Raw genomic sequence first — 26692 nt, 5'->3', positions numbered from 1 at the left:
TACCATCACAGTGATGTCACCTTACTGCAACAAAATCTCAGTGGCATCGGGTGTGGGGGGGGAAGCAATGTCCCCTCTTGTCCCAAGCTCAGGGAGAGGGTAAAGAAGGGATTCCCACCCCAAAAAGCTGAACCTGTACCCAAGAGAGGGCAGGTGAGGGGGGGGTTAATCGCCAGTGGTGTCCCCTGGGCAGCCATGAGTCCGCTGCCCCCCCCAAGGCCTCAGGCACGGGGCTTTGACTGCTCCCAGAGCTGCTCACTGAGGGTGACGAGAGGTTTTTATTTCCCTTACCAGCACTGTCATCTGATTTCTAACTGGGAAATGAAGTCATGCCCATTAATCACAAGTCCCTAATAAACACAAGCCTGGAATAATTAATTGAACTTGCCGTCCCCCTGCAGCAAGACTGGATCAGGGCTTTGGCTGCTCTCAAGCCGTTGCTGATAGAGGCATGGCAGCCTCTATCCATCCGGGATGTCTGGCTGAGCTGTGGCACCCGAACTGCGGCGGCCGTAGGAATGGCACCAGCTCTGGGGAGCAGAGGAGAAAACGGCAGCACGAGATGTGCCTCCAGCCTTTGGCACCAAACGTGCTGGCTTGCGAGCAGCCATCAGTAGGGCCTGAACCCACCTGCTAGCGAGGACGGAGCGGTGTGTGGTCCTCATGCCTCCCCCCTGGCACCAGGGCTGCCTCCGGGCAGGGCTCAGGCGATGCAGGGAGCTGGCGCTCCTCCACGAGAGACTCCAGCGCTGGGATAAGTGACAGCAGCCTTTGGAAGGTGGCCTGGTTATTTCCACGAGCTGCCATGACCTCGTTAACAGACTGATTGCAGCTAACAAAGCAAAACCAAAGCGGAGAATCAGGGTGGTGATGGGAGAGCTCTGACTGCGCTCTCCTCCCGGCCGGGCTCTGCCCTCCCTGCTCCTGCCAGGCTCCAGCAAGTGGCAGAGCTGAGGTCAGGATTGCTGCTCAGGTGGCTGAGGACCTGCTTTGCAAAAGCAAAAGGAAGGGAAAAAAGGGTGGCGGGAGGGATGGGGTATCACTCCTAGTGACATCATTTCAGTGCCCTGCTCACACAGCACCCAGCCCCTCCTGCACGTTTGCTGACATATATCACAATACAGGACACACAGCAGCAGTTCTCGTCATGCCTGTGAGACATGGAGGGTGTCAGTTGTGCGGAGCATGATCCCAGAGGTCTCTTCCAACCTCATTGATTCTGTGATTCATCCCTTGGGCCAGGGCCCCAGACCATGTCCTGCAGGCAAGGGGGTGCAGGAGAGGAGCCGGGGAGAGCTGCAGGGCACCCACAGCCTTAGTTGAACTCAGGCCTTTCCTTCAAGCTCTGGACTCACAAATTCCCCTTCTTGCATCTTGTGATAAGATTTGGGGGATGGGAACATGGGGAAGGGGCTCAGTTTCCTGAAGGCCTTGAGATGTTGAGGTTTTTCTTTCCTAAGAGCCAGCCTCGCATCCCCAGACACAGCGGCCGAGAGGAAAGCTTGCACAGGGCAGACTGAGAAGTGAGAAAGCATTGGGAGGCAACTGCTGAGCACCCGCTCCTCTTCCCCAAACTTGGATTTTAAATTCTCATGATTGCTTAAGACGCTTATCATTTTTCAGGAGCTGAAGATGGGTTTACAAGGCTTGAAATCAGCGGGGCTAGACTGCAGCCTTCTCTGCATCATGTACCGAGGGCAATGAAACACGATGTGCCCCAGCAGCCTCCCCAGGCATCCGCAGCCCCACGCAGGATGGGGATGCTGTGGCAGCACCACGACCATGGCAAAACCCTTCCCAGCTCTTGCTGTGTTGGAGAAACAGAGAGGGAAGCGCACGGGTACTGCCCGGAGAGCTTGCCGCACAGCCTGCCGCAGCCTCAGCTGCTGGCGATCAAAAGCAAGTCACACGCTGTCCCCAGCGACGGAGGGACAGGGTCCTGCCCGTGGCTTCAGGGCTCCGTGCAGCGTGGGCAGCTCACCCCTCTCCCACAGCCTGCCACACGCTGGGCTCAGCATTAAATACTGGGGTGGGTGCCCTGTTCCTGCTTGGTGGTGGCCATGTCGCAGGGTGGCAGCAGGGACAGCCCTGCCAAACCCTTCGATACACAGGGGGAAGACACGGGATCTGTCTGGACGGACCTCGAGCAGTCGGAAGAGGCATGGACCTTCCCTCCATGGCTGGCAGTGAGGAGCTGGTTCACCCCACCAGCCCCGCTCCCCAGCCCCTCTCAGAGAGCGGCCCTTCCCTTTGCTCGCTGTCTCGGTGGACAGCACGTTCTCACCTCGAGGGGAGTGGAAATGGCAGCTGGAATGTGGGCTGGAAAAAAACAAAAAGAAAGAAAAAAAAAAAAGAAAAAAAAGAGAAAATCTTGAGGCTTGTCCAAACCTACTTGTGTTTATATTGGAGCCTGCGAATGACATCAGAGCAGGGAGAGTATAAACAGCAGCAGGACCTACACGGGGCTTTAAAACCTGCGAACACGCTGCCGCTGCCTCCAACTGCCTGGGGGGTGATGTGCTGAAGCGGCAGAGGGGAGAGCAGCATGAGGCTCCGGCTGGAGAAGCAGCTCCTCTTCCTCTCCCTCCTCTGCATCCTCTCCAAGGTAAGGGAGATGGGACCCTGGGGTGGCTTTAGCCTTGCTTGGGAAAGCACCCAAAGTGAGAGGCAGGGAGGAACGGGGGTTTCGACGAGCCTGGTGGCTGTGTTTATGCAGTCCCTATGCTTGGGAGAGGCATTTGCAATTAAGCAGCAGGGTCTTAACGTCCGTGGGCCAAAGGCGTTGGTGCTGCAAGCCCCTGGAGCATGCGGGAATGCCAGCAATGCACTTGGTTTGCTCGCCCGTCCCTGCAGCCCTCCGGGGCTGGGGTGTGCGTCCCTGCGAGCCAGCAGCGGTGGCTCTGCGGCCGCCTCGGTCCCTGCCCAGGCTCCCGGGGCAGGGGCCAAGCAGCGAGCACCAGCCTCGGCATTACTCCCCTCTCCTCCCTCCCCGGGATGCTCATGCAAAGCCAAAGCCTCTGACAGAATTTGGGTTGTTGTGGTGATTTTTGTTGTTTCTCTTGGACTCCGTGTGAAAAGAGTTGCCTGTGCAGAGAACAGGGAAGTTGAAAAGTTTGGGGTATCTCAGCTCCAACTTCTAATTGCTGCTTGTATCCCAAAGCAGAGCTGCAAGCAGGGTCATCATGGCAGCGTCGTGATAATTTGACTCCTTTCCCAGCCAGTTAAGATCTCTGACAGGAGCCACGCTGTCAGCTAAAGACGAGTTAATTACAAGGAGCAGGGGGAAACGGATTAATGGAGTTCGCTTGGCTAATCTTTCTAAAGCATTGATCTGTAATAGCAACCTCCTGCGAGATGACAAATGCCCTTGGCTGCCTGGGTAAGCTGTGATGGAGAAATGACTCCTGCTCCAGGCACGCTCATGAGGGGCTGGAGAATCACCAAGGGCCCTTGTGCCTCCAGCTCAGAGCTGGCCACCACAGCCGCTCCTTCACTCCCTGCCACGAGTCCCTCTCTGGTTTCTGCCACACTATTAATGCTGCTCACTGATAAACTAGACCAGAACCCAGACTGCCTGCCCCATTTCAGATATATTTTATCTCCAGCTCCTGGCACTGACATTTCTACAGGCCCATAAAAAACATGTGAACTGCTGCAAATGGGGAACAGACAGCACACCAGTACCCACCTTCTGTGCCTAACTGGTCATGTCAGACCTGATGCTACTGGGAGAAACTAAAAGAAAAATGGTGTCTAAAATACATGTAGTCCAGCTGAACCCATTGATCTCTTGGCAGCCCCAGCAGAGACACCAGAGTCTGGAGCAGCACAGGGATGAATTTTTTTGGTTGCACGTTTCCCGAGCTGCTGCCTGCATTGCACGTGCTGGCCGTGCAGCAAGCAGAGCAGCTGGGCTGCCGCTCCAGCTCCGCTGCCGATGCGATGCCCTGTTTCTTGGTGTGACTGAGAGCTGCCAAGGCTGTTGGAGGTGCTGTGCTCTCACCATGTGCGTTCAGCCCCAGCAGAGCCACATCTCCAGCTGGGCATAAGCCACTGCCTCAGTGGCAGGCATGGGGGCAGGCTGCTTCCCCCCCTTCCCACACCGTTAAATGACCACCACTAAATGGGATGTTCACTTTGTAGCTCCATCCCCCTCCTGTGTATTCAGAGCAGTGGGGCGTTCAAGTCCCCATCCTGCAGAGTGCCGAGCATCCCTGATTCTCCCTGGTTTTCCATAGGTGCCCGTCACGCTGTGCCCTGGGAGGACTGCATCTTTGCCGTATTCCCATGGATTTGCAGAGCCTCCCTCCACCGAAAATCTGCCCCCATGACTGAGAGAGGGTTACCCAGCTGTCCCAGTGAGAAAGCAGCCTTTAGCCAAAAAATAACCTGTAATTGAATCAGCGATGTCTTTGCCTCCGCAGGTGTGTGCCCAGCTGTGCCGGAGACCATGCTACTGCCCCTGGGTGCCACCCCGCTGCCCCCGCGGGTCCCCCCTGGTCCTGGACGGCTGCGGCTGCTGTAAGATCTGCGCCCGGCGCCTGGGAGAGCCCTGCGACTTCCTCCACGTCTGCGACCGGAGCCAGGGCCTCGTCTGTGACTACAGCACAGCGCCCGCGGGGACAGGAGCCACCTGCAACTGTGAGCACAGGGGTGCCCGCTCCCCACCAGGGATGCCCCCATGCCCCCAGCCCAGCACTCACCCCAGCTCCGGCCAGGGCCCCAGCCAGCTCCAGGCATCCCTTGCCGTTTTCAGGGAAGATGTTAAGGCTCTGAAAGCAGCTTCACTGAGGCTGAGGCACACAGCTTGGCTGCAGGGCTGTGCGGCACCTCCAGCCAGCTCTCATGCTGTTTGCCGATGGGGGTTTCGGGGTGGTTTGAGCAGGGATGGACACAGGGGTCCTGAGGATGCTGCAGTCACCCTGACAGGGTTGGAGCTGGTGGTCCTGCAGAGAAATTTCAGAGAAACTTTTTCTAGCCTGAAAACCCCAAAAGGCAGGGTCAGAACTGAAGGGCAGCAGGTTTCTCACCCACGGTGAGCTGCTGCTTTGAAAATACCGAGAGATGAGGAGGAGAGGAGGTAGGGAAGAGGAGAAGGTCGGGCAACTCACACGCTGCTACAAACCCCTATCTGCCCCAAACACCCCCCCAGTCACTTCTGTGGCCCCCCCGGTTCAGTCCCTTCGTGCCAGCCCCACGCTTTCCCCCAGCAGTCCCCTCTGCCATCCTCATCTCTGTCACTTTGTCCCTAACGGCCTCCCTGACTGTTGCTTGCAGTTGAAGATGGCGAGGAGGGCTGCGAGGTGAATGGCCGGCTCTATCGGGACGGGGAGGTTTTCCAGCCCAGCTGCAAACTCCAGTGCCGCTGCCTGGACGGGGGCTTCACGTGCGTCCCGCTCTGCCAGGAGGACGTCCGGCTGCCCACCCCGGACTGCCCCTACCCACGGCGCGTGGAGGTCCCGGGGAAGTGCTGCCCAGAGTGGATCTGCGAGGCCCGGGACCGGCACCTCCTCCGGGATGCCGGGGCAGGTAGGATACACGACATGCTGGCGAGGGGATGCCCACGCAGGTCTGTGGGGATGGTCCCTTTACCCCAGACATCAACAGCAGACACCTCATTGCCCATTTCCCCACCATGCAGGGCTACGTCCGCAGCACCCGCCGGGCACGCTGCACAGCACCTCGCTCCAACCACCCTTTTCCTCTCTTCTCTTTTCATCCAGCCCCTGGGGCAGCGTCCCCACTGCTGTCGTACCCCTGCCAGGAGTGGGGCACGGAGTGGAGCGCCTGCTCGGCCACCTGCGGCGTGGGCTTTTCTACCCGCGTCTCCAACCAGAACCGCTACTGCAGGCTGGAGACTCAGCGGCGGCTCTGCATGGCCAGACCCTGCCCGGCTCTGCCAGCAGCATCCCCGGCGGTAAGTGAGGGCCTCGGTGAAGCAGGCACCTCTCGGCCAAAGGTGTGACCGAGAAAGGGAAATGCCAGCCAACACGAGCCATGGACCCCCAATTACCTGTGGGCACCCCATCACCCCTCCCCAGTCATGACCTGGCCGTGTCTCAGGGAGAGATAAACTATCTCCTGAATGTGCGCTGGGAAAACAGCTGATGGCAGGTGCAGACCTGAATTTTGGGGCCTCTGGATATCTGAATCCAAGAGCACTGTGGATCCCACATAACCCTGAGCCCCACCGGTGGGCTTGACCTGCCGCTGTGGCTGGAGAGGCATTGGCAGCTCCTGCCTGGCTCCCTGGGTACACCCGAGAGTCAGGGCTCTGCCACCCCTTTGATTAGCCTGGCACAGCCCCAGGGTGGACACGGTGCAAAACTGCCTTGCTCATGTGCAGCCAGCACCCGCCCTGCCCAGGGCCCCTGCACACCAGACGTAGGGGACACGCCACCACCCCGCTCCATCTCCCCGTCACTCTCTGCTCTGTCTTTCCAGAGGGGAAGAGGAGGTCGTCCGTAGCTGTGCCTACCCCAGTCGCATCCTGGAGCCAACGCCTCATCCTGGCAGAGTCTGGCACAAGCCCACGGCACTGTGGTTTCGGTGGAGATGGAGGATGCATCCCTGGGAAAACTGGGGAAGAACTGATGGACTCTGGCTGCAAAGGAGGGTGGAAACAAAGAACAAGATTCCCATGTCACGCAGCATCTGCCCCCTCAGTGCACTCTGCTGCCCCAAGCAGGGTTACTGGGCAGCATCCCTGAGTTTCTTAGGCTGAATGAAATGGGAAATGGGGAAACCTGCCATGAGCATGAACCCATCTGAGAAACCGGGAATTGGTCCTTTCCCAGACTGGTGAGGCTTTTGGAGAGGTGATGCTCCTCCTGCACCATGTCATGCATGCAGCTCTGCTCTGCAAGGGCTGCAAGAGAGATCACCTCCAGCACCGGGACACCCACACCTCCGGGGGGTCCCTCGCACCCGGGACAGGAGGAGGCACATCGGGCTGCACACCCCAAGCCACTGCCACACCAGGCTGCACAGCTCAACCACACACGAGCTCAGCCATCCCACGATACCCATCCCGCAACCCAGCAGCCACATTCCCGGGCACGGGCAGAGGCATCCTCCTGATGGCAGCTCTCATTCACCTTCCCGCATCTCTCCAGAATAAACACGAACCTTCCCGCTCCGTCTGGCTGCCTCCTCCCCAAAGCGCTGGCGGTTTGGCAGGGCTTTGGCGAGCGAGGAGCTCAGACGCAGGAGACACCGCTCCGCAGCACCAGACATACCGCCTGCCATCCAAGCACATACCCCGCCAGCCGAGGCCAAAAGAAATGCAGGAAAAAAAAGAGAAAACAAATCACAAAATGAGTCGGGGCCATCTCCCGATACGCTGGAGCTGCTCCAGCTGTGCAAGAGTCGGCGCAGGAGAGCTGCTCGGCAGCTCTGCCTTTACTTTCTCATAGCAATAATCCTTGTGGGTGATTGAAAAATGAAACCCAAATGCCCTCTAACGGCCTCGCACAAGTGCGCAGGGACCGCGCAGCCCACGGCGGGGTGAGAAGGGCGACTGGGAAGGAGCAGTGGTTTAGGTGACGTGTCCCAGCGAGATCTGGGCAGTTTAGGTGTGTATTTGTGAAACTGAGTATGAAGATGTGCTCGTCTAGGTCTGGAGCTTGCCTGAGTGTGGCTGTGCGGGGTGAGCCCGGCTCCGGTGTGCCCTGGGGAGCCCCGCTGCCCACGGCCAGCTCGGCTCCTGCAGGAAAGGCCTGACCCAGGACGGGACAGCTTGGAGGCACCTCAATTCAGGCTGCTTAGAATAAGAAAATTTTAAAAAAGAAAAATATGTTAATTAAAGCACTGAAAACATTATTACAGTATATTACATCCTGGATTAAATTCTGCCCCTTTGCTTTTACCCAGCCATGAGCTCCATCTGCTCTGCCGATGGGACCGACCCTGGCCGTGGCAGTGCCCGGGTACCCACTCACTGCTGGGACGTGCGGGAGAGCACAGCACGGCACTGGCTGCGTTACTGCTGGGTCTGCAGCCCCAGGCACAGACCGGGCCGTGCCTCTTCTCAGCCTCCCAAAAACCAAAGCCCAAATTCTCCCCCTGCAACTCATGCCTCCCTCTGCCAGCCCCACACCAGGATTTCCCCAGCATCACGCTACCATCGTCACCAGCTGACTGTCCTCCCCACCCAGGCCAGTGCGATACCGGGGCTGATTTGGGGGTGCAGGTGCAAAAGGGTGAATGGCAGAGGGAGCTCGTCTCTCCTGCCTGGGGCAAAGCCTCCCCACAGGCAGCAGGAAAGGCAGCAGGGCCAAGGCAGCCACTCATCCGCTCCCCTGGCCCCTGCAAGTGCTGAAAATAAAAGTCAAAGATGCTTTTCCGTCACCTCTTGGGGTGGGAAAAAGAAAAAATAAATCTCACCGCTCACGCAGTAAAACATTGCTTACAAAGAGAATTATTTACTGTGATCATCTGGTGCCCGAATTGAAATCATTATTCGGTTTGACACGGGGGACGTGGTGAACCTCTGGCAGGCAGCAAATGAATGTGCCCTGGTCTGCAGCTTTTGTTGGCTTTTTTCATCTCTGCAATGGCTGTGCCAAAAAAGCCACGACACGAGGCTCATGTAGACTTTAAAACTACAATGTTCCTCGATTGACACGGATAAGACGTGTTCTGTATACTGAAAATCCTGGGGTTTAAGCCAGTTCTTGTTTCAGCATGTTGGGACACAGCCGCCAAGGCTGGGTGAGCTGCCGGTGGGGAGCACTGCCAGGGCTCTCGCCCCCTCCCAGATCCTGCCCAGCTGCCTCTGGGTGATGGCAAAAATCAAAAGGTCACTTTTTTAAGCAGCAACCTGCAATTCTCATCTCAAACAGAAATGACTCAACGCACCTCTGCTATAATTTTCTTTCTTTTTTTTCCCCTGCCAAATGTCATTTCTCCCTGATTCACTAAGCAGAAAATATCTAAATAATGAATTAATGAATCCAAATAAATCAGAGTTATTTTTCCCTAAGAATACAGGGAAATCAACTCTTGCAATTTGATTGCCAGTCTCACAGTATTTGCTGTTCCCTCTAAAGCCCTGCTACCCTGGAAACATGAGGATCACATTTATTGCAGCCCCTGATGCAGAGGGTCCTGGGCTTTGCCTGCTCTTGTGGGGCAGTAGAGAAACACTCTGCTGTCCACAATTATGGTCACCTGTAAAGATAATAAACCCCCGAAACCAGAAGACAACTCACCCCTGTCCTCACGGCATACTGCCGCATCTGCACACATAAACGCTGTGTGATTTGACAACCATATTCCCAAAGCAGCGGTGAGCAACAGATCACAGCTCATTTCAGCGCAAGCACATGCAGCAGCTGAAGGAGAAACCGTGCAGTAATGTGTGAGCAAACAATATGCACCAGAATTCTTTTTTCCAAGCCATTCTCATGACTGATGATTTTTAAAAGCATGGAGCTGGCTGAGAAAGGGCTGGAGGAGCCCCTGATTAAAGCTAAACGTTTTCAGATACCTCCCTGAGAACAAGAGGACTCAATAAAAAAAAAAGTAGATCAAGACCCTTTTTTCGCTGTTGCTGAAGAGCCTTGAATCGGTTGCCCGAAAGCCCATCGCTGAGGTTATGTGTTTGACACCTGCAGGAGCCATCCCAGCCCCGAGCTCTCGCACTGCCCTGGACGCCCTGGCAGCAGCATCACTGCCCTGCTGGAGCCGGGATCCGGGGGGACACCCCAATACAGGGTGCTCGGGCAGAGCTGGGCGGTAGCACCTCTATTGTGAGTGAGATCACGGGTGAAGTGAACCCCTTAAACACACCCGAGGCAGGCAGGAGAGAGGAGCCGGCAGGTCCGGGGAGCAGGGGATGTGGAGGGCAGTGCTCCCCGTGCCCTGCCCTGCTCCTCCCTCCCCATGGCAGGAGCCACCAGCCCCAAGCCTTCATTTTGGGAACAGAGAAAGTTTTCCCTACAGTGCCGAGAGCAGCTTGTGACCCGTCCCATGATTACAGCAGCCCTCCCAGCCAGCTGCTCTCTCTGCCTCAGTTTCCCCAATGGTTGATGCTCTCGGACAAAGGGGACCTCTCCCAGTTTGTTCCTCTCATCTCGCTGCACTTCTGCACCTCCATAATGTTGCTCTGCAAGTGCCAGCCCAACCCCGGGCTGCAGGAGCAGCTGAAATGCATGGAGGCAAAGGGGGCAGGAGCAGGGCAGGGTAGAGGAATGCTTTCCTGAGGGGTGAACACCCATGGACCCCCTCCTCTGCTCCTCCAGGAGCACAGTTCCACTAGAGCCTCCGCAAACCTCAGAAAAGCCATACTCTCACCCCACAGAAACAGCTTTTAAGCTTCACCTCTCATGGTCCGCCTGTAGCGGTTAGATTTTATCACGTAGGCAGGAAATCACGTACAGCCTCTCCCATCGTCTACCCGCTCCAGCAAGCACTTTTTGGAGTCAACACACTGATACTCACAACAAGCAACTACCACCACCTTGGGCTCCCCTACGCTGGCACCAACCTGCCATGCCTGAGTATAGCCCAGCGGGGATGTTTGGTGGCTCCCAAGTAGGGAAGGGCAGTCAGGATGGACTCACCTCACCTCCTTCTCTGTTGGTGGGTGAGATAACAGCCTTTTCCCACCCCCTGCCCGAGATTAAGTTCCAGGAAAGCAGGTGGCCATGGCCCTTCCCGGGCCCAGCCCTTCACCTGAACTTGTTTTGCCAAGGTCGTTTCCCTATGGCTTGCCAGGGTAAACCTTCTCCCTTCTGATTGCCTTTACTTCTGTACCCAGAGATAAAGTTATTTCTGGTCTTATGCTGCTCAGCAATGCAAAGAGGGGCTGGCTTTCCTTGGGGGTCCTCTTTGGGGTTGCTGGTTTTAGCTCTTGCCCCAGCCTCACAGTATCTCGTTGTCTTCTGCATGACATCCCCTGCGACAGGGAAGGCAGGAGAGGAAGGTCACACCACGCATTTCATCCCTGCATGGGTCAAAGCCACTCAAAGGAGGGGGGGAAGAGGGTTTAGTGTTTGGGGAGGGATGTAGAAGTAGGCAGCAAGAGCAGGGGGTTTCTGTGGGCTGCAGGGAAGGTGCAGGCAGCCTGGCACTGCCTGCAGCACCAGCTGCCTGCTCCAGCGGGGCTGGCGGCACGAGCTCCCAGTCAGCTGGAACTTCTCCAGTTAACCAGGACTGCCGGTAGATAATAGAGTGTGGTTTGGCAAGTAGAAGCAGGCTAAAGCTTTGTCCCCCGCCATCAGCCATCTCCCACCCGCTCCAGGGCAGAGCCACCCTCCCGCCTCCCTCCCGCTCCCTCCAGGCATGCACAGCGTCCAAAATAGCCGGGGCCTGCGCGCCCCCGCCGCCCGGCTCAAAATATCTCAAGTGGGCTGGCGGCGGGCGCCGGGAGAGCGGCGGAAGCCACCCGACACCCGGGCTCGCCCTCGCCACATCCTCCCCACGCTGCCGGGGAGAGCCCAGGCCCACAGGAGCCGGGGCACATCGCGCCGCCAGGGCTGGCTCTGGGCACGGCGCTGCTGGTGCTGCCCCACCCCTGCCACGGGACACCACTTCGCTGGCCACCGGCACCTTGGAGCACCGCCGCAACCAGCACCGCCCCGGAGCAGCCACCCACCGCGGTGCCCGATGGCCACGGAGGCTCCCACACTGCGGGCCAGCAATGGCAGCGGAGCCCTGTGCCCCGTGGACGCCGCCTTCGCCCAGCACTTCTTGCCTGCCGTGTACCTGGCGGTGATCCCCCTGGGGCTGGTGGGGAATGGGCTGGGGCTGTGGCACCTCTGCACCGGGCCCCGGCACGGCGGCCGCCCTCCCCTCAGCCTGCTGGTGGGCAACCTGGGCCTCGCCGACCTGCTGTACGTCAGCACGCTGCCCTTCCTCGTCAGCTACTACCTGCGGGGCAGAGTGTGGCTCTTCGGGCACGGCTGGTGCCGGGTCACCCGGGGCCTCTTCCACCTCAACCTGTACGCCAGCATCGGCTTCCTCACCTGCATCAGCGTCCACCGCTACCTGGGCATCGTGCACCCGCTGAAGACGCGGGGCAGGTGCCAAGGGGCAACCTCTTCAGTGTGGCTCAGCGCGACGGTCTGGGTGTGGGTCGTCGCGCAGGTAGCTCCCGATTTCGCCTTTAGCAAGATGGAAGGCTGGGGGATGCGGTGCCATGACACGACGGGGCATGAGAACCTGGGTGTTTACTTACCGTACACCGTGGCCGTCACCGTGACTGGGTTTGTCATCCCCTTCCTCATCATCATCGGGTGTTACTGCCACGTGGTGGTGGTGCTCTGCAGGAACGACACTGTGGACCCCAGCCTCAGGAGAAGAAGCATCAGACTGGTGATTCTCGTGATGGTCCTCTTCTCCATCTGCTTCCTCCCCTACCACATCTTCAGAAACCTCAACTTGTTGTCACGAGGCTGGCAGCTGCAAGGGTCCTGCACGCAGGCTTTAAAGAACATCTACGTTTCCTACCAGGTGACTCGGGGCCTGGCCAGCTTCAACAGCGCCCTCAACCCCCTGCTCTACGTGATGACCAGCGAAGACTGCATGTCACGCATGAGGAGCATCCGCCAAAGAGCCAGCCAGTCCCTGGGGAGGAACACTTCTTGCCAGGTGGATGAGAAAAAGAAGAGCATCATTCTTTGTGAGGAGGAGGCTTCTGAGGAGCTCTGAAGCACCCAACACCCCCTCCAAAGGATGCACCACTTCAGTTTGCGCTTGGCCCCTTCTCAGGAGCAGCCCCCACACCTTGACGCCTGTTTTGCAGTGAGATGGTGACTGCAGCATCACTGGCTCCAGTCTCACACAAGGGATAGACATCAGAGAGCAAACTGGGACCAGGTTTTAGAGCAAAGCTACTCAACCCATCTTTGCCTACAGTACGCCTGGAGATGGAAAGGTAAATGTTGTGTTTACTCCAGTCCTGAAGTATTTCTCAGTCCAGCCTCCAACGCAGCGGTCCGAGCTGGTTAACGTCCCCCTGGCTCCCCGGCCACTCATTGTGCTCCTCGGTGAGTGAGGGATGGGGATGAACGATGTCTTGTCCCCCCGCTGCATCCCCTTTCCCCAACTGGACATGGGTTTGAGACAGGATTCCCTCCTTCACCTAAGGAGAGGGCACCGGTAATTGACTACCTGCATCGCAAGACAGCTGAGAGGGTGATTTTTTGCACGGGGGAAGTGCTTTGGAAATGGAAATATTCATTAAAATATCAGGTTTTAAATATATGATTCAGCCGTGCCTGTTCCCGAGTTAGCTGTTCCTGGGTGACTGAGCTGCTTCAGGATCTGTGTTATCCTCTACTGCCCACCTCCTTCGCAGAAGAAAAAAGAATTTTAGCATTACTCACTCTCTTTTGGAAGAGCATGCAGCAGATAACAGCAAATTGGCATTTTAAAGTTTCTGGAGGCTGTTGGTTGGTGGGTTTGTTTTTTTTTTGCAAGGCAAATGACTGCAGTAGCCTGAACATCTGCTGTCAGCAGGCAAATCCCAGGGAGTTTTGAAATCTTCAGGTGGGTGACCGCACCTCACTCTTGCATCCAGCCTTGCGAGGGGATTAGACATGACTGTTAAAAGTTAGATGTGCAAAAAAAAAGCGAGGCAACGCTGGTTTGAAGGCATGTGAAGGCACGATTCGATGGCGAGGGCAGCCCACGTGTCATTGCCGGGGGGGCCGTGGGGATCTCTGCTTCGGGGGGAGCAGAGGCTCCCAAGCGGCTTTTCAGTTTTTGCTCTTGATGTAAAAGCTGCTCCACAAACAGCTTGAGCGTTTCAGTCCTTGTGAAAGGAGTAACGTGATTTGCAGCAGCAGATCTTGCAGCTCGGCTGAAGGAAGTGGGTTGTGAGTCAAAAATCAGCCTGTGCTGGGAAAGTACCGACCCACGGACGCTGCGGTCTTTGGACCAAAGCCCGACATCTATCACGGTCGGCTGCTCCTCGCATGCACCCACCTTCACTGCCGTGCAAAGGCAGCCGCTGCCGGCTTTCATACGGAGTTAATATGTCTAAAGTGCAAATAAACACCTAACGCTTTCAGTCGTGGGTCACCTGGCTTCTTTTAAAGCTTTATAGGGACACAGGAGCCAGCTGGCCTGCGGGCTGGAGCAGGGGCCTGCCTGCTGCTGGGAGCGGTGACGAGTTTCCCAGGTCTCTGCAGACAGGGAGCTGCTGGGAGCGGTGACGAGTTGCCCAGGTCTCTGCAGACAGGGAGCTGCTGGGAGCGGTGACGAGTTGCCCAGGTCTCTGCAGACAGGGAGCTGCTGGGAGCGGTGATGAGTTTCCCAGGGCTCTGCAGACTGGGAGCGGTGATGAGTTTCCCAGGGCTCTGCAGACAGGGAGCTGCCGGGAGCTGTGACGAGTTTCCCAGGTCTCTGCAGACAGGGAGCTGCCTGCCTGTGCGGTGAGACTTCAGGCAGCCAGCGGAGAGCAGTGCTGGGCCAGGCATGTGCTGAGGGAGGTCTCCAGAGTTTGTTCAGCATCTGGCAGGGGTCCAGCAAAGCCCTGAAACTTTCAGCTCCCACTTCACCCAGAGGAAACCCAAAGACGAAGCTTAAATCCCCAAATGAGATGTTCTTCTGTCTCTGCAGTAGGGAAGATCTTTGGGACATTAAGACCAGGTCTGGCCTCTGTTGCTCGCACGCACTTCCCAGATCTGGGCTTCTCCAGAGCTCTGAACTCTTCTCCTCCTTTCCTGAAAAAATACCCACACCTCCAAAAGCTGTCCAGCTCTTCCACCTTCGCACACGGATCCCATCCGAGGTGCTACAGCTCCCCACAGAACCAGCCTCGGCTCCCTGCAGCCCATAGGAGCTGCAGCACCCTGTCACTGCACCCACTTCGCACATAATTCATTGAAATAAAGCATCACCACATCCCCAGGGAGGAAGAGCTGCACAGGGCATGCCAGCAGACTCTGCTCTCACCCCCTGCACCACTGTGCCCAACTCTGTCTTCTCCAGTGCCTCTCATGTCGTTGTTAATGATGATTTAAAGATCTGCTTCCCAAGAAGCATCTCTGAGCCCTAGAGACAGTTGCAGCTGTAAATCTGCTCATTTTTCTGTGTCCCACATCTGTCAAAGCAGCAAAACCCATTAAGGATCCATGTGTTGGGCTGATGCCCCTGAGATACTGGGGTGTGGTGGGTGTTTTGTTTTTTTTTTTTGTATCTCTTGCCTTGCAGCCCCCTCAGTTCCCAGACAATGCTTCTTCCCCCGTGAACTGAAGGGATGAGCTTCTTCCCTTTATTAGCTGTAGGTGTAATTAAGGGCCAACTGCTGGCACATGAGACTGCATGGCCGGCTTTTGCAGCTGGTGATGGAGCAGCAAAGCAGCCCTCCTTCCTGCAGCCCTCGCCGTCAAGGGAGGCTGCTTTCCGCGGGACACTGCAGGTGCACGGTCACCGCTGGGGACCTGCCCAAAATGTGGTGGCACTGCTGACCCCTCAAAACCTCCCCAGTGCTCTTTATCCCCTGGGAGCTGAGGGGTGGGATTGTCCCTGGAGCAACTGGAACGGGCAGCTCTTGCTCTGTGCCAGTCCCCACTCATGGCATGGGGAGGCAAGGATGTAGTGCATGTTTTGGCAGTGGGTGAGGGCACAGGGAAGGTGGGGAGCTGCCATATTCCTCCTCCCCCTTCTCCCAGCGGCTCTGCCAGCCATTGGCAGGGCCACGCACAAGCATTTGCTGCTGGCAGGAGGGGGTCAGAGCCCACCAGAGCTGCTGTGCCGTGGCTGCATCCTGAACCAGGCATCACCCTGGGTTCCTGGCTGGCACCCACCTGCTCAGGGGCTGGCTTTGAGCGAGGTCCTTTCCCCTCTGCTGTAGGGACCTTCCAGCGCTGTCGGGTTCCTTCACACGAGCTGCACATCCTCATGGGGTGAGATGGCTCTGCAGGAAGAAATTAATTCATTTCACCTCTTTTGGTCTCCTGCCTCAAGATGATCTGAATGTTCCTCTTTCCCTCCCGTGGCTATCTGTGCTGGACTTGAAAATACCTAAAATCAGGCTAGAGGAATCCTGCCTGTTTTGTCTGCTTTTCCCACAGACCCTGGCACAGCGAAGTGGAGCAATGAACTTGTCTGCAAATCCAACCCGAACGCAGATTTTTAACTCCCTTACCCAGATTAGGCCCAACCAAACGTGGTGGGAACTCTCCTGACATTAATGGAATTGGGATCAAGTCTGGAAATTTGGCAGCATTTCTTGCTTCATTAAATAAACCCCTCTTGGTTGAGGATTTGTTGCAAACACAGTCAAGATTTGTTACGTTAAAGAGAACTTTTGAGCTGACAGCCCCGGGAAGCCGTTCAGGCTGAATTGACAGGCACACGCATAGATGTACAACCGTTTTCTTTCCCTAAAATGCAAAACTGTTTTTCTTGGCATCCAAAACACTCTACAAGAAGAAAATACCGCTATCAGCAGCAGCTAAATGCATAGGACTCAACTCTGTTTAATTCTTTATTTCACTTTGCAGAGATTTCTAAAAATCCTGTTTCCAGGGTCGTCGTGTCTCCGGAGGCACCGGCAAAGCGAGGGGCGAGCGGCTCTGGCGTGCGAGCGGTGGGGAGGGGAGCGAGCAGCGAGCGCTGCTGGAGCTGCAGAGGCTCCGTCCATTTAGCAAAACATTTGCCAGGCCTTGTTTAACAGCTGCTGGCTGCGGAGGTACAAGGCAGTAGCCCGCTGGAGTAGGAGGATTTGCCCCCGCTGATGAATACAGAGTTCCCGGTGTGTGATACATGGTGAAATCGGGCCCACCTCACCTCAGGGGGGCTGGTATGGACAGTAAAGCCCTCTTTGTTAAACAAACGTGGGTTGAAAACATGGATTTATGCATTTGTCTCCCTGTCAGAGATTTCCCCAGCCTGAGGGAGCAGGAGCTGGTGCTCGGACAGAGGCTGGAGGTGCCAGGGGGGTTGGAAGCAGATGATCTTTAAGGTCCCTTCCAGCCCAAACCATTCTATGCCAGGGTCATCGCTGCAGGACTGAGATGTTCAGCCCCGGGATGCTGCACCACGGGGTTCCCCACCATGCAAACAGGGCATCTCCATAACGTGAGAGCCCCCAGACCCAGGCGGAGGTGTGAAGACCACGTGCGAAGACAGAGAAGTGGCATGAGCAGGAAGGTCCTGCCAGTCTCAGCTCACCATTACGCCGGGCACCAGCCAGCGGGACTTTGTGGTGCATCTTTCACGGCGTGGTGTGAGGCTGCAGCGCGCACACCAGAAGGGGTGAGTCACTGAGGTCACTAATGAAAGGTCACAGCATCCTCAGATTCAGCAAGAGGCATTTATTTCTTCAGCAAAACCATTTCATTGCTCAAGTACCTTTGGCTACAGGGACAACAGACCTGACAGGTTATCTTATTTACCAAGGGTATCGATCAGACTGGGGAAGGAATAGTAGATGCAATTACTCCAGGTGACCTGGGAAAAAATGGTAAATATATCTGGGACTTGGTGCCATTGGTGAAGATTTTAATAAAAGGGAAAAATCCAAGTCTTTTTCTATGCTATACAGAGTGTTTTGTCATCTGTGAGACCAACAGCTTGTGAAGAAGAGCAAATCACATAAATAGAACAACACTCAGCGTGACTGCATGAGGCCATCAGTCTAATATTATTCCTGCAGCGCACGCAGTTATAAATAGGTGATGCCATGTAGCGTGGGACCTGGGCAGAGCGAGAGCTGAGGAATGCACTCGCGGCTTGCAGCTGTGACACGCATTTGTATGGGCGTTACACAGCGACTGCGGCTGCGCCCCGCAGGCAGGGCTCGGGCCTGGAGGACTTGGTGAGCCCAGGCTTAAGAGAGATGTGCCATTTTTCAGACCATCCCTCTAAACAGCCCCCAGCAGCAAGCCCTCCGTGCCCCTCGCCGTCAGTGCTGCTCGTTGCTTGAGGCGGGGGTCAGCCCAGGGAGTGGGGCACTCAGAAACCCCCGGGAGCTGCTCTGTGTGCCACGACCTGCGCTGCCCTCTCAGCAACCTGGGAGGAGATTGAATCTCCCTCAACATGTCCACTCTGGACCAGGAGATGCTCAGGTTGGAGCTGGCTCCCTGAAGAGCCCATCGTGCCAGGGCACAGCCCAGCCAGCGTGAAATTCTTCTGCTTGTTTGGGCTCATGGGCAAAAACGTTACCCTAAGGAGCATCAGAAAGCTCCCAGGCTTCTCAGTAGCACCACAGCTCCTCCTCGAGAGGCTGCTTCCATGCTGTGCAGAGGATGTCCAAGGACAGGAGACAGATTAACTCTGTCCTGGCTGCCTTTGCTCTGATGAGGAGGCGCCGCTCAGCAGAGGTGGGGAAGAATCGCACACTACAGTGCCCAGTCAGCCTGGGATCCACCCCACCCTGAAGCACTGCTGGGCCTCCAGTCCAGGCCATTTAGAGTGAGAAGGTCCCATGGAAACGGAAAGCTGCTGGCATGGAGGAGAGCTCAGGGGTAGGTTTGGTGGTGGTGATGCTAGGAGCCAGGCACTCTCACTGAATGAAGAGTTATTTGGTTGTGGAGGCAAAAATCCCGCTATAAAAGAGTGTGCAATGCTGGGATGGCAACACAGTGCCATGCTGAGAGCCCAGAGGAGCCGGGGATGCAGAGAGCCCTTGGGATGCAGCCCATCTGGGTGCCTGGGGCTGTCCAAGACCCCACTGGGTCTTCAGTACCCAGCAGGAGATGCTGCAGCCTCCCCAGCGCTCTGCAAAGCAGAAACAACAGTCCCATCACCATAGTCACTATCACACTGCGTTGAGCTGGGAGGTGAGGAGGAGCTCTGGCAGGTTTTCCCCAGAGCCAGCTGCAGAACCGAGACACCATGGTGCCCCGTGAAGCAGAGAGGCCCCATGAGCTGAAATATTAGGGAGAAGTCTGTGTTTTAACACATCCATCCATAGGGATGAGCATGAGTCACTTCTGCATGGCTGGATTTTATGGCCACAGCTGGTGGTGGAGGAGCCAGTCTCTGGGTGGGTCAGTGCCTCTTCCCCCTCCTTGCCAAGTCTCCATCTCATAACTCCTCATCCCCAGATCTACTGTCAGTAGCTCTGGGTAGTCCCAACAGGAGCAGTCCCAGCAGCACGGAAGGCGAGAGGAGGGTTTATTTTCCTTTCCAGTGCCGCATGGGTGAGGAGCAGAGGGTGGTTCATGGGTGAGGAGCAGAGGGTGGTTCGTGGATGAACCCAAGTAGCAGCCTCAGCCTGGGAGGATGAGCAGCATCCCCTCCCAAAGGCACAGCACAGGAGTGAGCGATGGACTTGGAGCTGCTCCTGCAGATCCCGGGCTGGGTGACAGCTGGTGGCTCTCAGTCCTCCTACATAAAGGAGACCATTCAAACGCAGTTCTCAAGCCAGAAATCCAAAAATGGCCACAGCCCGACTCTGTCCCTTGGCCCTCTGTGGAGGTGCCCTGGGGAGATACCCAAAGGAGCATCATCTTCAGTCACTGCTCAGCACCTCAGCTCCCACCCCAACGGACACTCAAACAAGGGACCTAAAAGTGAGCTGAATATTTCAGAACCTGGAGAAGCCTCTGGTTTCTTTTCCCACTTAGCTCACGGGGTTTGCCTGCCTCCAGAAAAGCCAAGTGTTAATTTGATTCCCTATAACTGATTCACGGCAGATCTGGCGTCCTGATGCAGTGACTCCTGCACTGCTGTTTGCTCTGCCCCAGGGACACCGCACAGCCCCTGAGCGTGGCTGGAAAGAAAGGACCAGGGCTGGAGCAGGACACAAACAGCTGGGCCAGGCGGGAACATCTTTGCATTTGCAATTCAAAGAGGATGTGTCTCATCTCCCCAGTTAATCCTTCCAGAGCAAAGCCTGGAGAGAAGCAGCTGGAAAATCTCTGCATACAAACAAGACTTAGCAAAATCTGCAATTTGGAGGTAGAGGAAGAAATGTGGCCCCAATGCGGTGCTTTCACCACAAAAGAAAACAAGTAATTCATTTTGTTGTATTCATTCCCCACGGGGAACCTGCTGTGCTCTCAGGCACAGCGCAGCTGGGAGCATTTTCACAGGGTAATTCACTGCTCCCTCGGCTGGGAAATCGCTGGTGGCCCCAAAGCTGGAGATGCTTCTGGCCAGCAGAGGCTGGCGGCTGGGACCAGCCTGTGCAGCATCGCTCACAGGGAAACAAAAAATGCATCTTGGTGGAATCAAACACGCCACAGAAATAAGCTGGTGCCTGGCCGGGAAGCGCAGTCAGCATCTCGGTGCCGGTTCCCGGAGCTGCGGAGGCAGAACAGGAAAGGACGTCTTGAGCGTTACAAATAAACGCATTTTTCCCCAGTTGAAGTGCTGGGGCCAATTTGTTTCCTGCCGGGTTATTTTTAGCATCGAAACAAGCCATTTGCTGTAAACTGTCTGCCTGGGAAGCGAAGCCCTGGGCCGGCAGCCGGGGCTGCCACAGCTCCCACACCGCGAGGTCACCGTCCTGCTGCCAGAGCGCGGCTCAGCTCGCCGGTGGGACGGGAGCCACCGCCGTTGCTCCTTCCAGCACACCCGCACACGGACCCCAGCCAGGCACACGCCTCCTGCCCCAGCCAGCCTGGGTGCCCTGCGGCCACGGGCAGGAGGGTGCCATGGGACCAGGGAACCCTGTTAATGAACTGACCCTGTGGGCAGGCACCTTCGGCACTGAAGCCACCCGCGGGGCTCCTGGCAGGGGCTGCGGCGCTCACCGGGTGCCATGTGGGTTACAACGTGGCACACAGCACGCTGGAGCCCATCGCTCACCCAGGGTGCCCCACAGGAACCCTACGGTGGTTCAGGACCTTTCCCATCCCCGCGGTGCAGTCTGCCTTGCAGGATAGGGGCGAAGCTGTCACAGGGCACCCTCTGAAGGAGCCTCACATATTTGCAATTCATTTCCGGATCCTTTGCCGCCCCCCCCCCTTGACCTTCCCGGCAACCTCGCGGGCTGCAGTGCAGGACAGTAATTTATAGCATCGCGACGCTGCCGTGGTGGGAGCAGAGGCACGCTTGGGATCAGGCCCTGCTCTGCTCTTGGCCAAGGGTTTGACATGGCTGTGTTTGTATGCTGAGTCTGCGGTCGTGGCCGTGGCAGCTCACGTCCAGATTAACCTTCCCAGGAGCGGGACCCTTCTCCAGACACACTCCCAAAGCCTCTCTCCTTCGTCACTGGGGTCTGGTGGCTCCTCGCAGGGACCAGCCCACCCCGGCGCCGGCAGCAGCACCACAGATCCTCCCACCCCTGAGCCCCAATCCAAATTGGTTGCCAGTTCTCATTTAACAGTCTCTCAGGAAATATTTCCACAAACTATTAAGCAGCAGCATTATTATTTTATCTTATTTTATTGTTAAAGCAAAGATCCTCAAACCAAATAAATTAACCAACTAAAGCAGCTGAGATTAAGAACTTGCTAAAGCAGAGCAGCACCTTTCCCTTTTGGTTGTGGTCCAAGCAGTTTATGGCAGGTACTTTGTGCCTGGCTGAGGTTCAACTGACAGCTTTCCAAGCATATAAAAAACTTATTAGGCTGAAAATAGAGTTTGTGACCATAAACTGTCAAGAGCACTGTCAGCATTTCCAGCCCAGGTTTGCTTCGGGTACAACCACTGGCAGATCAGGCTGCCAGGGGAAGCAGGGGTGGGGAGGATGGGGCTGTGCGGCCCATTGCAGGACCCATTTTGGGTAGGAAGGGTAACTGGGGAAGGGTCACTAATGGGCTGGGGGTGTCAGGACATCTGAAGGAGGTACGGCCGAGGTTTAGCATGGCTGGTACTAGGCAAGGTGGTTGAAGACAGTCATATGTGGAGCTGTGTCCACCTGCCCTGGGGTTTGAAACCTGCAAGCCACATCCATGGTGATCATGCAGAGACAATCTGCATTGTAATGGTTTATATGCTCAGAGGGCTGGAGCCCCTCTGCTATGGAGACAGGCTGAGAGAGCTGGGGCTGTTCAGCCTGGAGAAGAGAAGGATCCAGGGAGACCTTCTAGCACCTTCCAGTACCTGAAGGGGCTACAGGAAAGCTGGAGAGGGGCTTTTTACAAGGGCATGGAGTCATAGGATGAGGGGAACAGTTTTAAACTGAAAGAGGGGAGATTTAGATGAGATATTAGGAAGAAATTCTTTCCTGTGAGGGTGGTGAGACCCTGGCCCAGGTTGCCCAGAGAAGCTGTGGCTGCCCCCTCCCTGGCAGTGTTCAAGGCCAGGTTGGATGGGGCTGGGAACAACCTGGTCTGGTGGAAGGTGTCCCTGCCTGTAGCAGGGGGTTGGAACTAGATGATCTTTAAGCTCCCTTCCAACCCAAACCATTCTGTGATTCTATAATATCCAACACTTCATTAATTCCCTTGCTGAGTTTCCAGATTACAACCCAGAGCAAAGCGCTCGCAGCTACAAAGAGTCAGGGAGGAAGGCAGTGGGGAAATCCCAGAGCCAACGGGAAGCCATGAGGCTCCTGAGCCTCCAATAACCCAGTGCATGGCCCGTAGGACAGAGCCGAGTTAGCTCTGGCTAGCAGGAGGATATTTTACAGGAAGATTTATGGAGTCATGGGGCAGAAGCAAACTTTGCTATGTCCAGCCCGGATCCAGTCAGGCACGCTGCGTCTGCAGAAGAAGGCATCTCCATGCCCCTCGCGCGGAGAGGAGGGATGGCTCCCTGCACCCGGCTCACGGCAGCCTGGCTGGGGCAGCCCGGCAGTGCTCCGAGTCCCACACCCGCCTGGGCAGCTGCAGCTGGTTGTTATGCGTATCTCGGTATCTAATCCTTTTTAGAAATGAACTAATCCATTGCTTTAAAAATATCCCGTGGCACTGCGAGGCTGTAATCTTGGTATTAAATGGCATTACAGCCAGAATAGCTGATGCTTTTACTAAGGCAAAAGAAAACATCTATTTGTTCTCTAAAAATAACTGAAAGAAGCTGAGCACGCCAGGAGGGTCCCCAGGCTCCTGGAGAGCACATTGTGGCTAAAACCCGGGAGGGGGCTGACGCCTGCCAGACCCCGTCCTCAGCCCTGCTGCCACCCATGAGTACGTGGGCAGCGCAGGTGGAGGTGCCATGGCAGCCGGGACCATACGTCCCGCTAACATCAACCCCTTTGCTCGGGGACCAGGAGCTGTTGGGCCAGGCCAGCGCAGAGCGAGGCAGCGTCGGTGCCCGAAGCAGCTCGGGCAAAGCTGGTGGGATGCTCCCACCTCTCCCCATGCACGCTGGGCCATGGGACCATCTCAAACAGACCCACGCTGCTCGGCCCTATTTAACTTCTTTTGTCGGAGATGGTTAAGCAGCTTTGCTTATTTCAATCCATCAAAACTAGAAAAGCCTGTTAATAAATTCCCCGCCAGCCTGGAATTAGTAGACGTGAGCCAATGAGACACATTAATTAGGCACTGGTTTAAACACAGATGAGGTTTGACTTTGTTTACCAACCTCGGAAGGAAGCAGCTTCTCAAATTCACCTCCAAAGGACTGAACAAACAAACAAGGTATGTTCGTTCCAGGTCACAAGCACCTTTACAGCAGAAACACATCACTTCGACTTCTATTTCATTTTCAGCGCTCTTGCTTTCTCTCTGCCTCCCCATGCAATAAAAATGAGACATTTAATCTCATAATGCAACTTCTCACTGGAAATCAATGATAAAGTACATTATCCTGCCTGGCCTGATCCTGTGGCTCCCACCTGACCTTTCTCAAGCAAAGTCGTCACCGCTGCATTTGTTACCGGGGGGTTTCATATTAGGAGGTGGATCCTGCTACCCTTGTTCCTTCTAGGCAGCATTTACTCCACAGGAGCCCATGACCTGCATGAGGTCAAACCAAACCCCAAAAGGAGAAACCAGTGACATCCCCAACCCTGGTGAGAGTGATCAGCAGCCGTTTCGTTGTGCCTGTAGCTGAATGAGACCCTCTTCCAACGCTGCTCCATCAATGGCATCCCCTTTTCCGGACAAAAGATTTGCCTGAATGTCTGTAACTCCCAGCGTAGCAGGGAAAGGCCGTGCCGAGGGAAGACCTGTTCCACAAGACGTTGCCAGGTGAGGATTTCTGGTCAGGAGAAGACCTTGGAGTCAGCCAAGGTCGACCCACCACAAGACCCAAGGAGGACAGGGCTAGCAGAAATCACACTGAGGAAATGCCAAGAGCTGTTCTTACTGCAGGGGCAGAGATGGCTCCCCCTGGCCCAAACGGTCCCAGACACAAGGAGGGTGAGATCCCACTCACAGACCCCCTCCCTACGTAGGTAGTGCTTTGAGAAGGCTGTGCTCTACCATCTCTGCCCAAGCACTGCTGGCTGTCATGACAGATACATGTTTGGAAACAAACTGTGGAGGATTTAGGTAGTCCATGACTATCTAGGGTTGACGCTGCTGCTGCTAAAGGAAACTCTGCATGTAGCTTCTGCCTATCTTCTCCCACGGCTGGAGAGCTTCTCCCAGGGTTTTGCATGCTTGAACCTGCCCTGGTGTGTTGGCCCAACGTCTGCACAGAGCAGCAGAAAACATGCTACAGCATCAGCTTAATGCTCCAGTTATTACCTGGGGATCCCAGAATTTGGCCTGCCAGGCACTGGAGGCCCCAAAACCCTCCTAAAAGATGTGTGACAGGTACACAGTGATGTAATCACTGTGAGATCTGCTTCTTCTGTAATGGAACCAACAGGAGCTCAATTAGCAGCACTGTGTCCTGTCTTCAAGGTGGGATGTCATCGCTGACCAGTGGAAAAAATCCCCAGCAGCTGGACGGTGGCAGGTGAAGCGTATCTTCACTAGCACGTGGCCCCCACATTGCTCTGGGTCCCGAGGCTTGACAGCATCCCAGACCCCGTCAGCAGGGCTGCAAATGACACCATGGAGAACACAAACCAGACACGCTCCGCCAGCGGAGTCTTTGCCACGTGATTTAGGAGGCTGCAAGCGCTACGATGTCAAACAGCGATCCACCGACAGCTTGTGCTGCTGGTGATGGATGCTGGAGCCTGTATTTTTTCTTCAGTAACAACTTTCACTAATGGTGCTGGCACGGAGGCTCGGCAAGGAGGAGGGAAGTGGCAAGTGGCCAGGGTGAAAAAGAGTTCACAATTACAGCGGGAAAGGGCACCGTGTCCCTCGTGTTGGCCATGGGAATGCAGAGGACAGGGCTGGGAGGGACTCCAGGAGGACAGCGAGTCATCCCCTGCTCCAGGAGAGCATCAGCTGTACTCAGTGCACTTTCAGCAGACATCCACATATCTGCTTATCTTATTTTTAAACTCCTCCAGTCATGGGCCTGCCACAATCTCCCCAAGCAATCTGTTCCAGTGTTTCACTGTCTTCATGGTTAAAAAGTTCTTCTTATGTCCAATTCAAACCTCCTTTACTGCAATTAAAGCCCTGAACATCTTGTCCTCTCCAGAGAAGCGAGATGGATGAAGAAGGCTGTAAGCCTGCTCGTTGGTTTGTTTTCCTTGTTTTATTTGCTGTCAAAAGAAGGAGAGTTTATTTCTTGAAAGAGATGCTATCTCCTGCAACATACAACTCAGAGAAGTCTTTCTATTTTTAAAAGTGAAACAGAAGGGTTATATAAAAGCTCAGGAAACCCGTAATGAGAAACAGGGGCTTCACTTTGTGGGCTCTGCCTCCTACCACAGCTAATTTCCCCGCACCTCCGAGCCGACCGGGGCTGTCCGCAGCGCATCAGTACGGGAAGGGTCTGCTCGCTGTCCCCCACGCCAGCACAGGGCTGGTGGGCCCTCCGTCCCCCTGCGCCTGAAGCATCTGGGGAATAGGCCAGAGAAAGCGTCAGAAACACTGAACCTGGTTATTTTGTTCCTTTCTGCTCCCTTAAAACAGCACAGGACATAACGGGCCAGGCCGGCTGGAAAAAGCAGAGATAACACAGATAACACACACCACTGCACGTTCCTCGCTGCCAGGGGTGTGAGGTGGCACCTCCCTGCCCAGAGCTGGACGGAGCAGCAGGGGCGAGGGCTGCCCGTGACGGCAGCGCAGGGCTGCAGAGCAGTGGTGGTCCGCACAGCCCTGAAGGCCCCTGCTTTCAGGCAGGGCAGGCGGCGAGGGCGCTGGCACAAGGAACTCCTCCAGCGTGGGAGCACGCAGCCAGGTGCAGCTTTGGGGAAAGGGGCCGTTATTAATGTCACCGGCACAGGATGAAGCGCGGCCTTCTCGGGCTCGCCGGTTGTGCAGGGGCCAGTCTTGGCGCGAACAGGAACCGGTGCTGGTGCCTGCAGGAGCTGGTTGGAGCAGTGGGTGCCCGGGGAGTTGGTGCCTGGTGCGTGCAGGAGCCGGTGTGTGGTGCAGGCGGTGCCCGGTGCACAGGGGCTGGTGCCTGGGGAGCAGCTGGTGCCCATTGCAGCCGGTGCCCGGTGCATGCAGGAGCCAGTGTGCAGTGCAGCCGGTACCCAGCGCCCGCAGGAGCCGGTGCCCAGAGCGCAGCCGGTGCCCGGTACCCACAGGAGGCGGTGCACGGTGCAGGTGGCGCCCGGTGCGCAGGGGCCGGTGCCCCGTGCATGCAGGAGGCGGTGCCCGGAGCAGCCGGTGCCCGGTGCGCAGGGGCCGGTGCCCGGAGCAGCCGGTGCCCGGTGCACGCAGGAGGCGGTGCGCGGTGCACGGGCCCTCGCTGCGCGGAGCGGGCGCTGCGCGGGGCGCGCAGGGGGCGGGGCGCGGGCGCGCGGGGGGCGGTGCGGCGGGCGCGGGGGCTGCGCGGCGGGGGCGCGGCGGGGCCCGCGGGGGGCGGCGGCGGG

General features: G+C 56.4%; 2 protein-coding genes across 4 annotated transcripts; both read left to right on the top strand.

Annotated features, from left to right (window-relative positions):
* Nucleotides 1–2485: 2485 nt before the first annotated feature.
* On the top strand, nucleotides 2486–8177 carry CCN5 (cellular communication network factor 5). 3 transcript variants are annotated; one of them, XM_068419707.1, is made up of 5 exons: nucleotides 2486–2605; nucleotides 4425–4641; nucleotides 5278–5529; nucleotides 5724–5917; nucleotides 6445–6557. In XM_068419707.1, exons 1-5 carry the CDS (start codon nucleotides 2546–2548, stop codon nucleotides 6466–6468), a joined length of 747 nt encoding a protein of 248 aa, XP_068275808.1. In that variant the 5' UTR covers nucleotides 2486–2545; the 3' UTR covers nucleotides 6469–6557. The 3 variants fall into 3 exon arrangements, with proteins under 3 accessions (XP_068275808.1, XP_068275807.1, XP_068275806.1); XM_068419706.1 differs by having other exon boundaries at nucleotides 5724–5959; XM_068419705.1 differs by lacking the exon at nucleotides 5724–5917 and having other exon boundaries at nucleotides 6445–8177.
* Nucleotides 8178–11362: 3185 nt separating this feature from the next.
* Nucleotides 11363–14017, top strand: LOC137674394 (P2Y purinoceptor 1-like). Its single transcript, XM_068419709.1, has one exon. It carries the CDS (start codon nucleotides 11611–11613, stop codon nucleotides 12652–12654), a length of 1044 nt encoding a protein of 347 aa, XP_068275810.1. The 5' UTR covers nucleotides 11363–11610; the 3' UTR covers nucleotides 12655–14017.
* Nucleotides 14018–26692: the final 12675 nt, after the last annotated feature.

The sequence above is a fragment of the Nyctibius grandis genome, chromosome 28, assembly GCF_013368605.1.
Source record: "Nyctibius grandis isolate bNycGra1 chromosome 28, bNycGra1.pri, whole genome shotgun sequence".
Taxonomy (NCBI): Eukaryota; Metazoa; Chordata; class Aves; order Nyctibiiformes; family Nyctibiidae; genus Nyctibius; species Nyctibius grandis.
The sequence above is the reverse complement of the archived record's forward strand: the minus strand, read 5'-3'. Positions and strand labels throughout refer to the sequence as shown.

Excerpts from the sequence above, each read along its gene's own strand:
- CCN5 (XM_068419705.1), top strand. The coding sequence starts at position 2,546 with ATGAGGCTCCGGCTGGAGAAGCAGCTCCTCTTCCTCTCCCTCCTCTGC. Across the intron at positions 2,606-4,424 it reads TCCTCTGCATCCTCTCCAAG|GTGTGTGCCCAGCTGTGCCG; the intron begins GTAAGGGAGATG and ends TTGCCTCCGCAG. Across the intron at positions 5,530-6,444 it reads CCTCCGGGATGCCGGGGCAG|AGGGGAAGAGGAGGTCGTCC; the intron begins GTAGGATACACG and ends CTGTCTTTCCAG.
- LOC137674394 (XM_068419709.1), top strand. The coding sequence starts at position 11,611 with ATGGCCACGGAGGCTCCCACACTGCGGGCCAGCAATGGCAGCGGAGCC.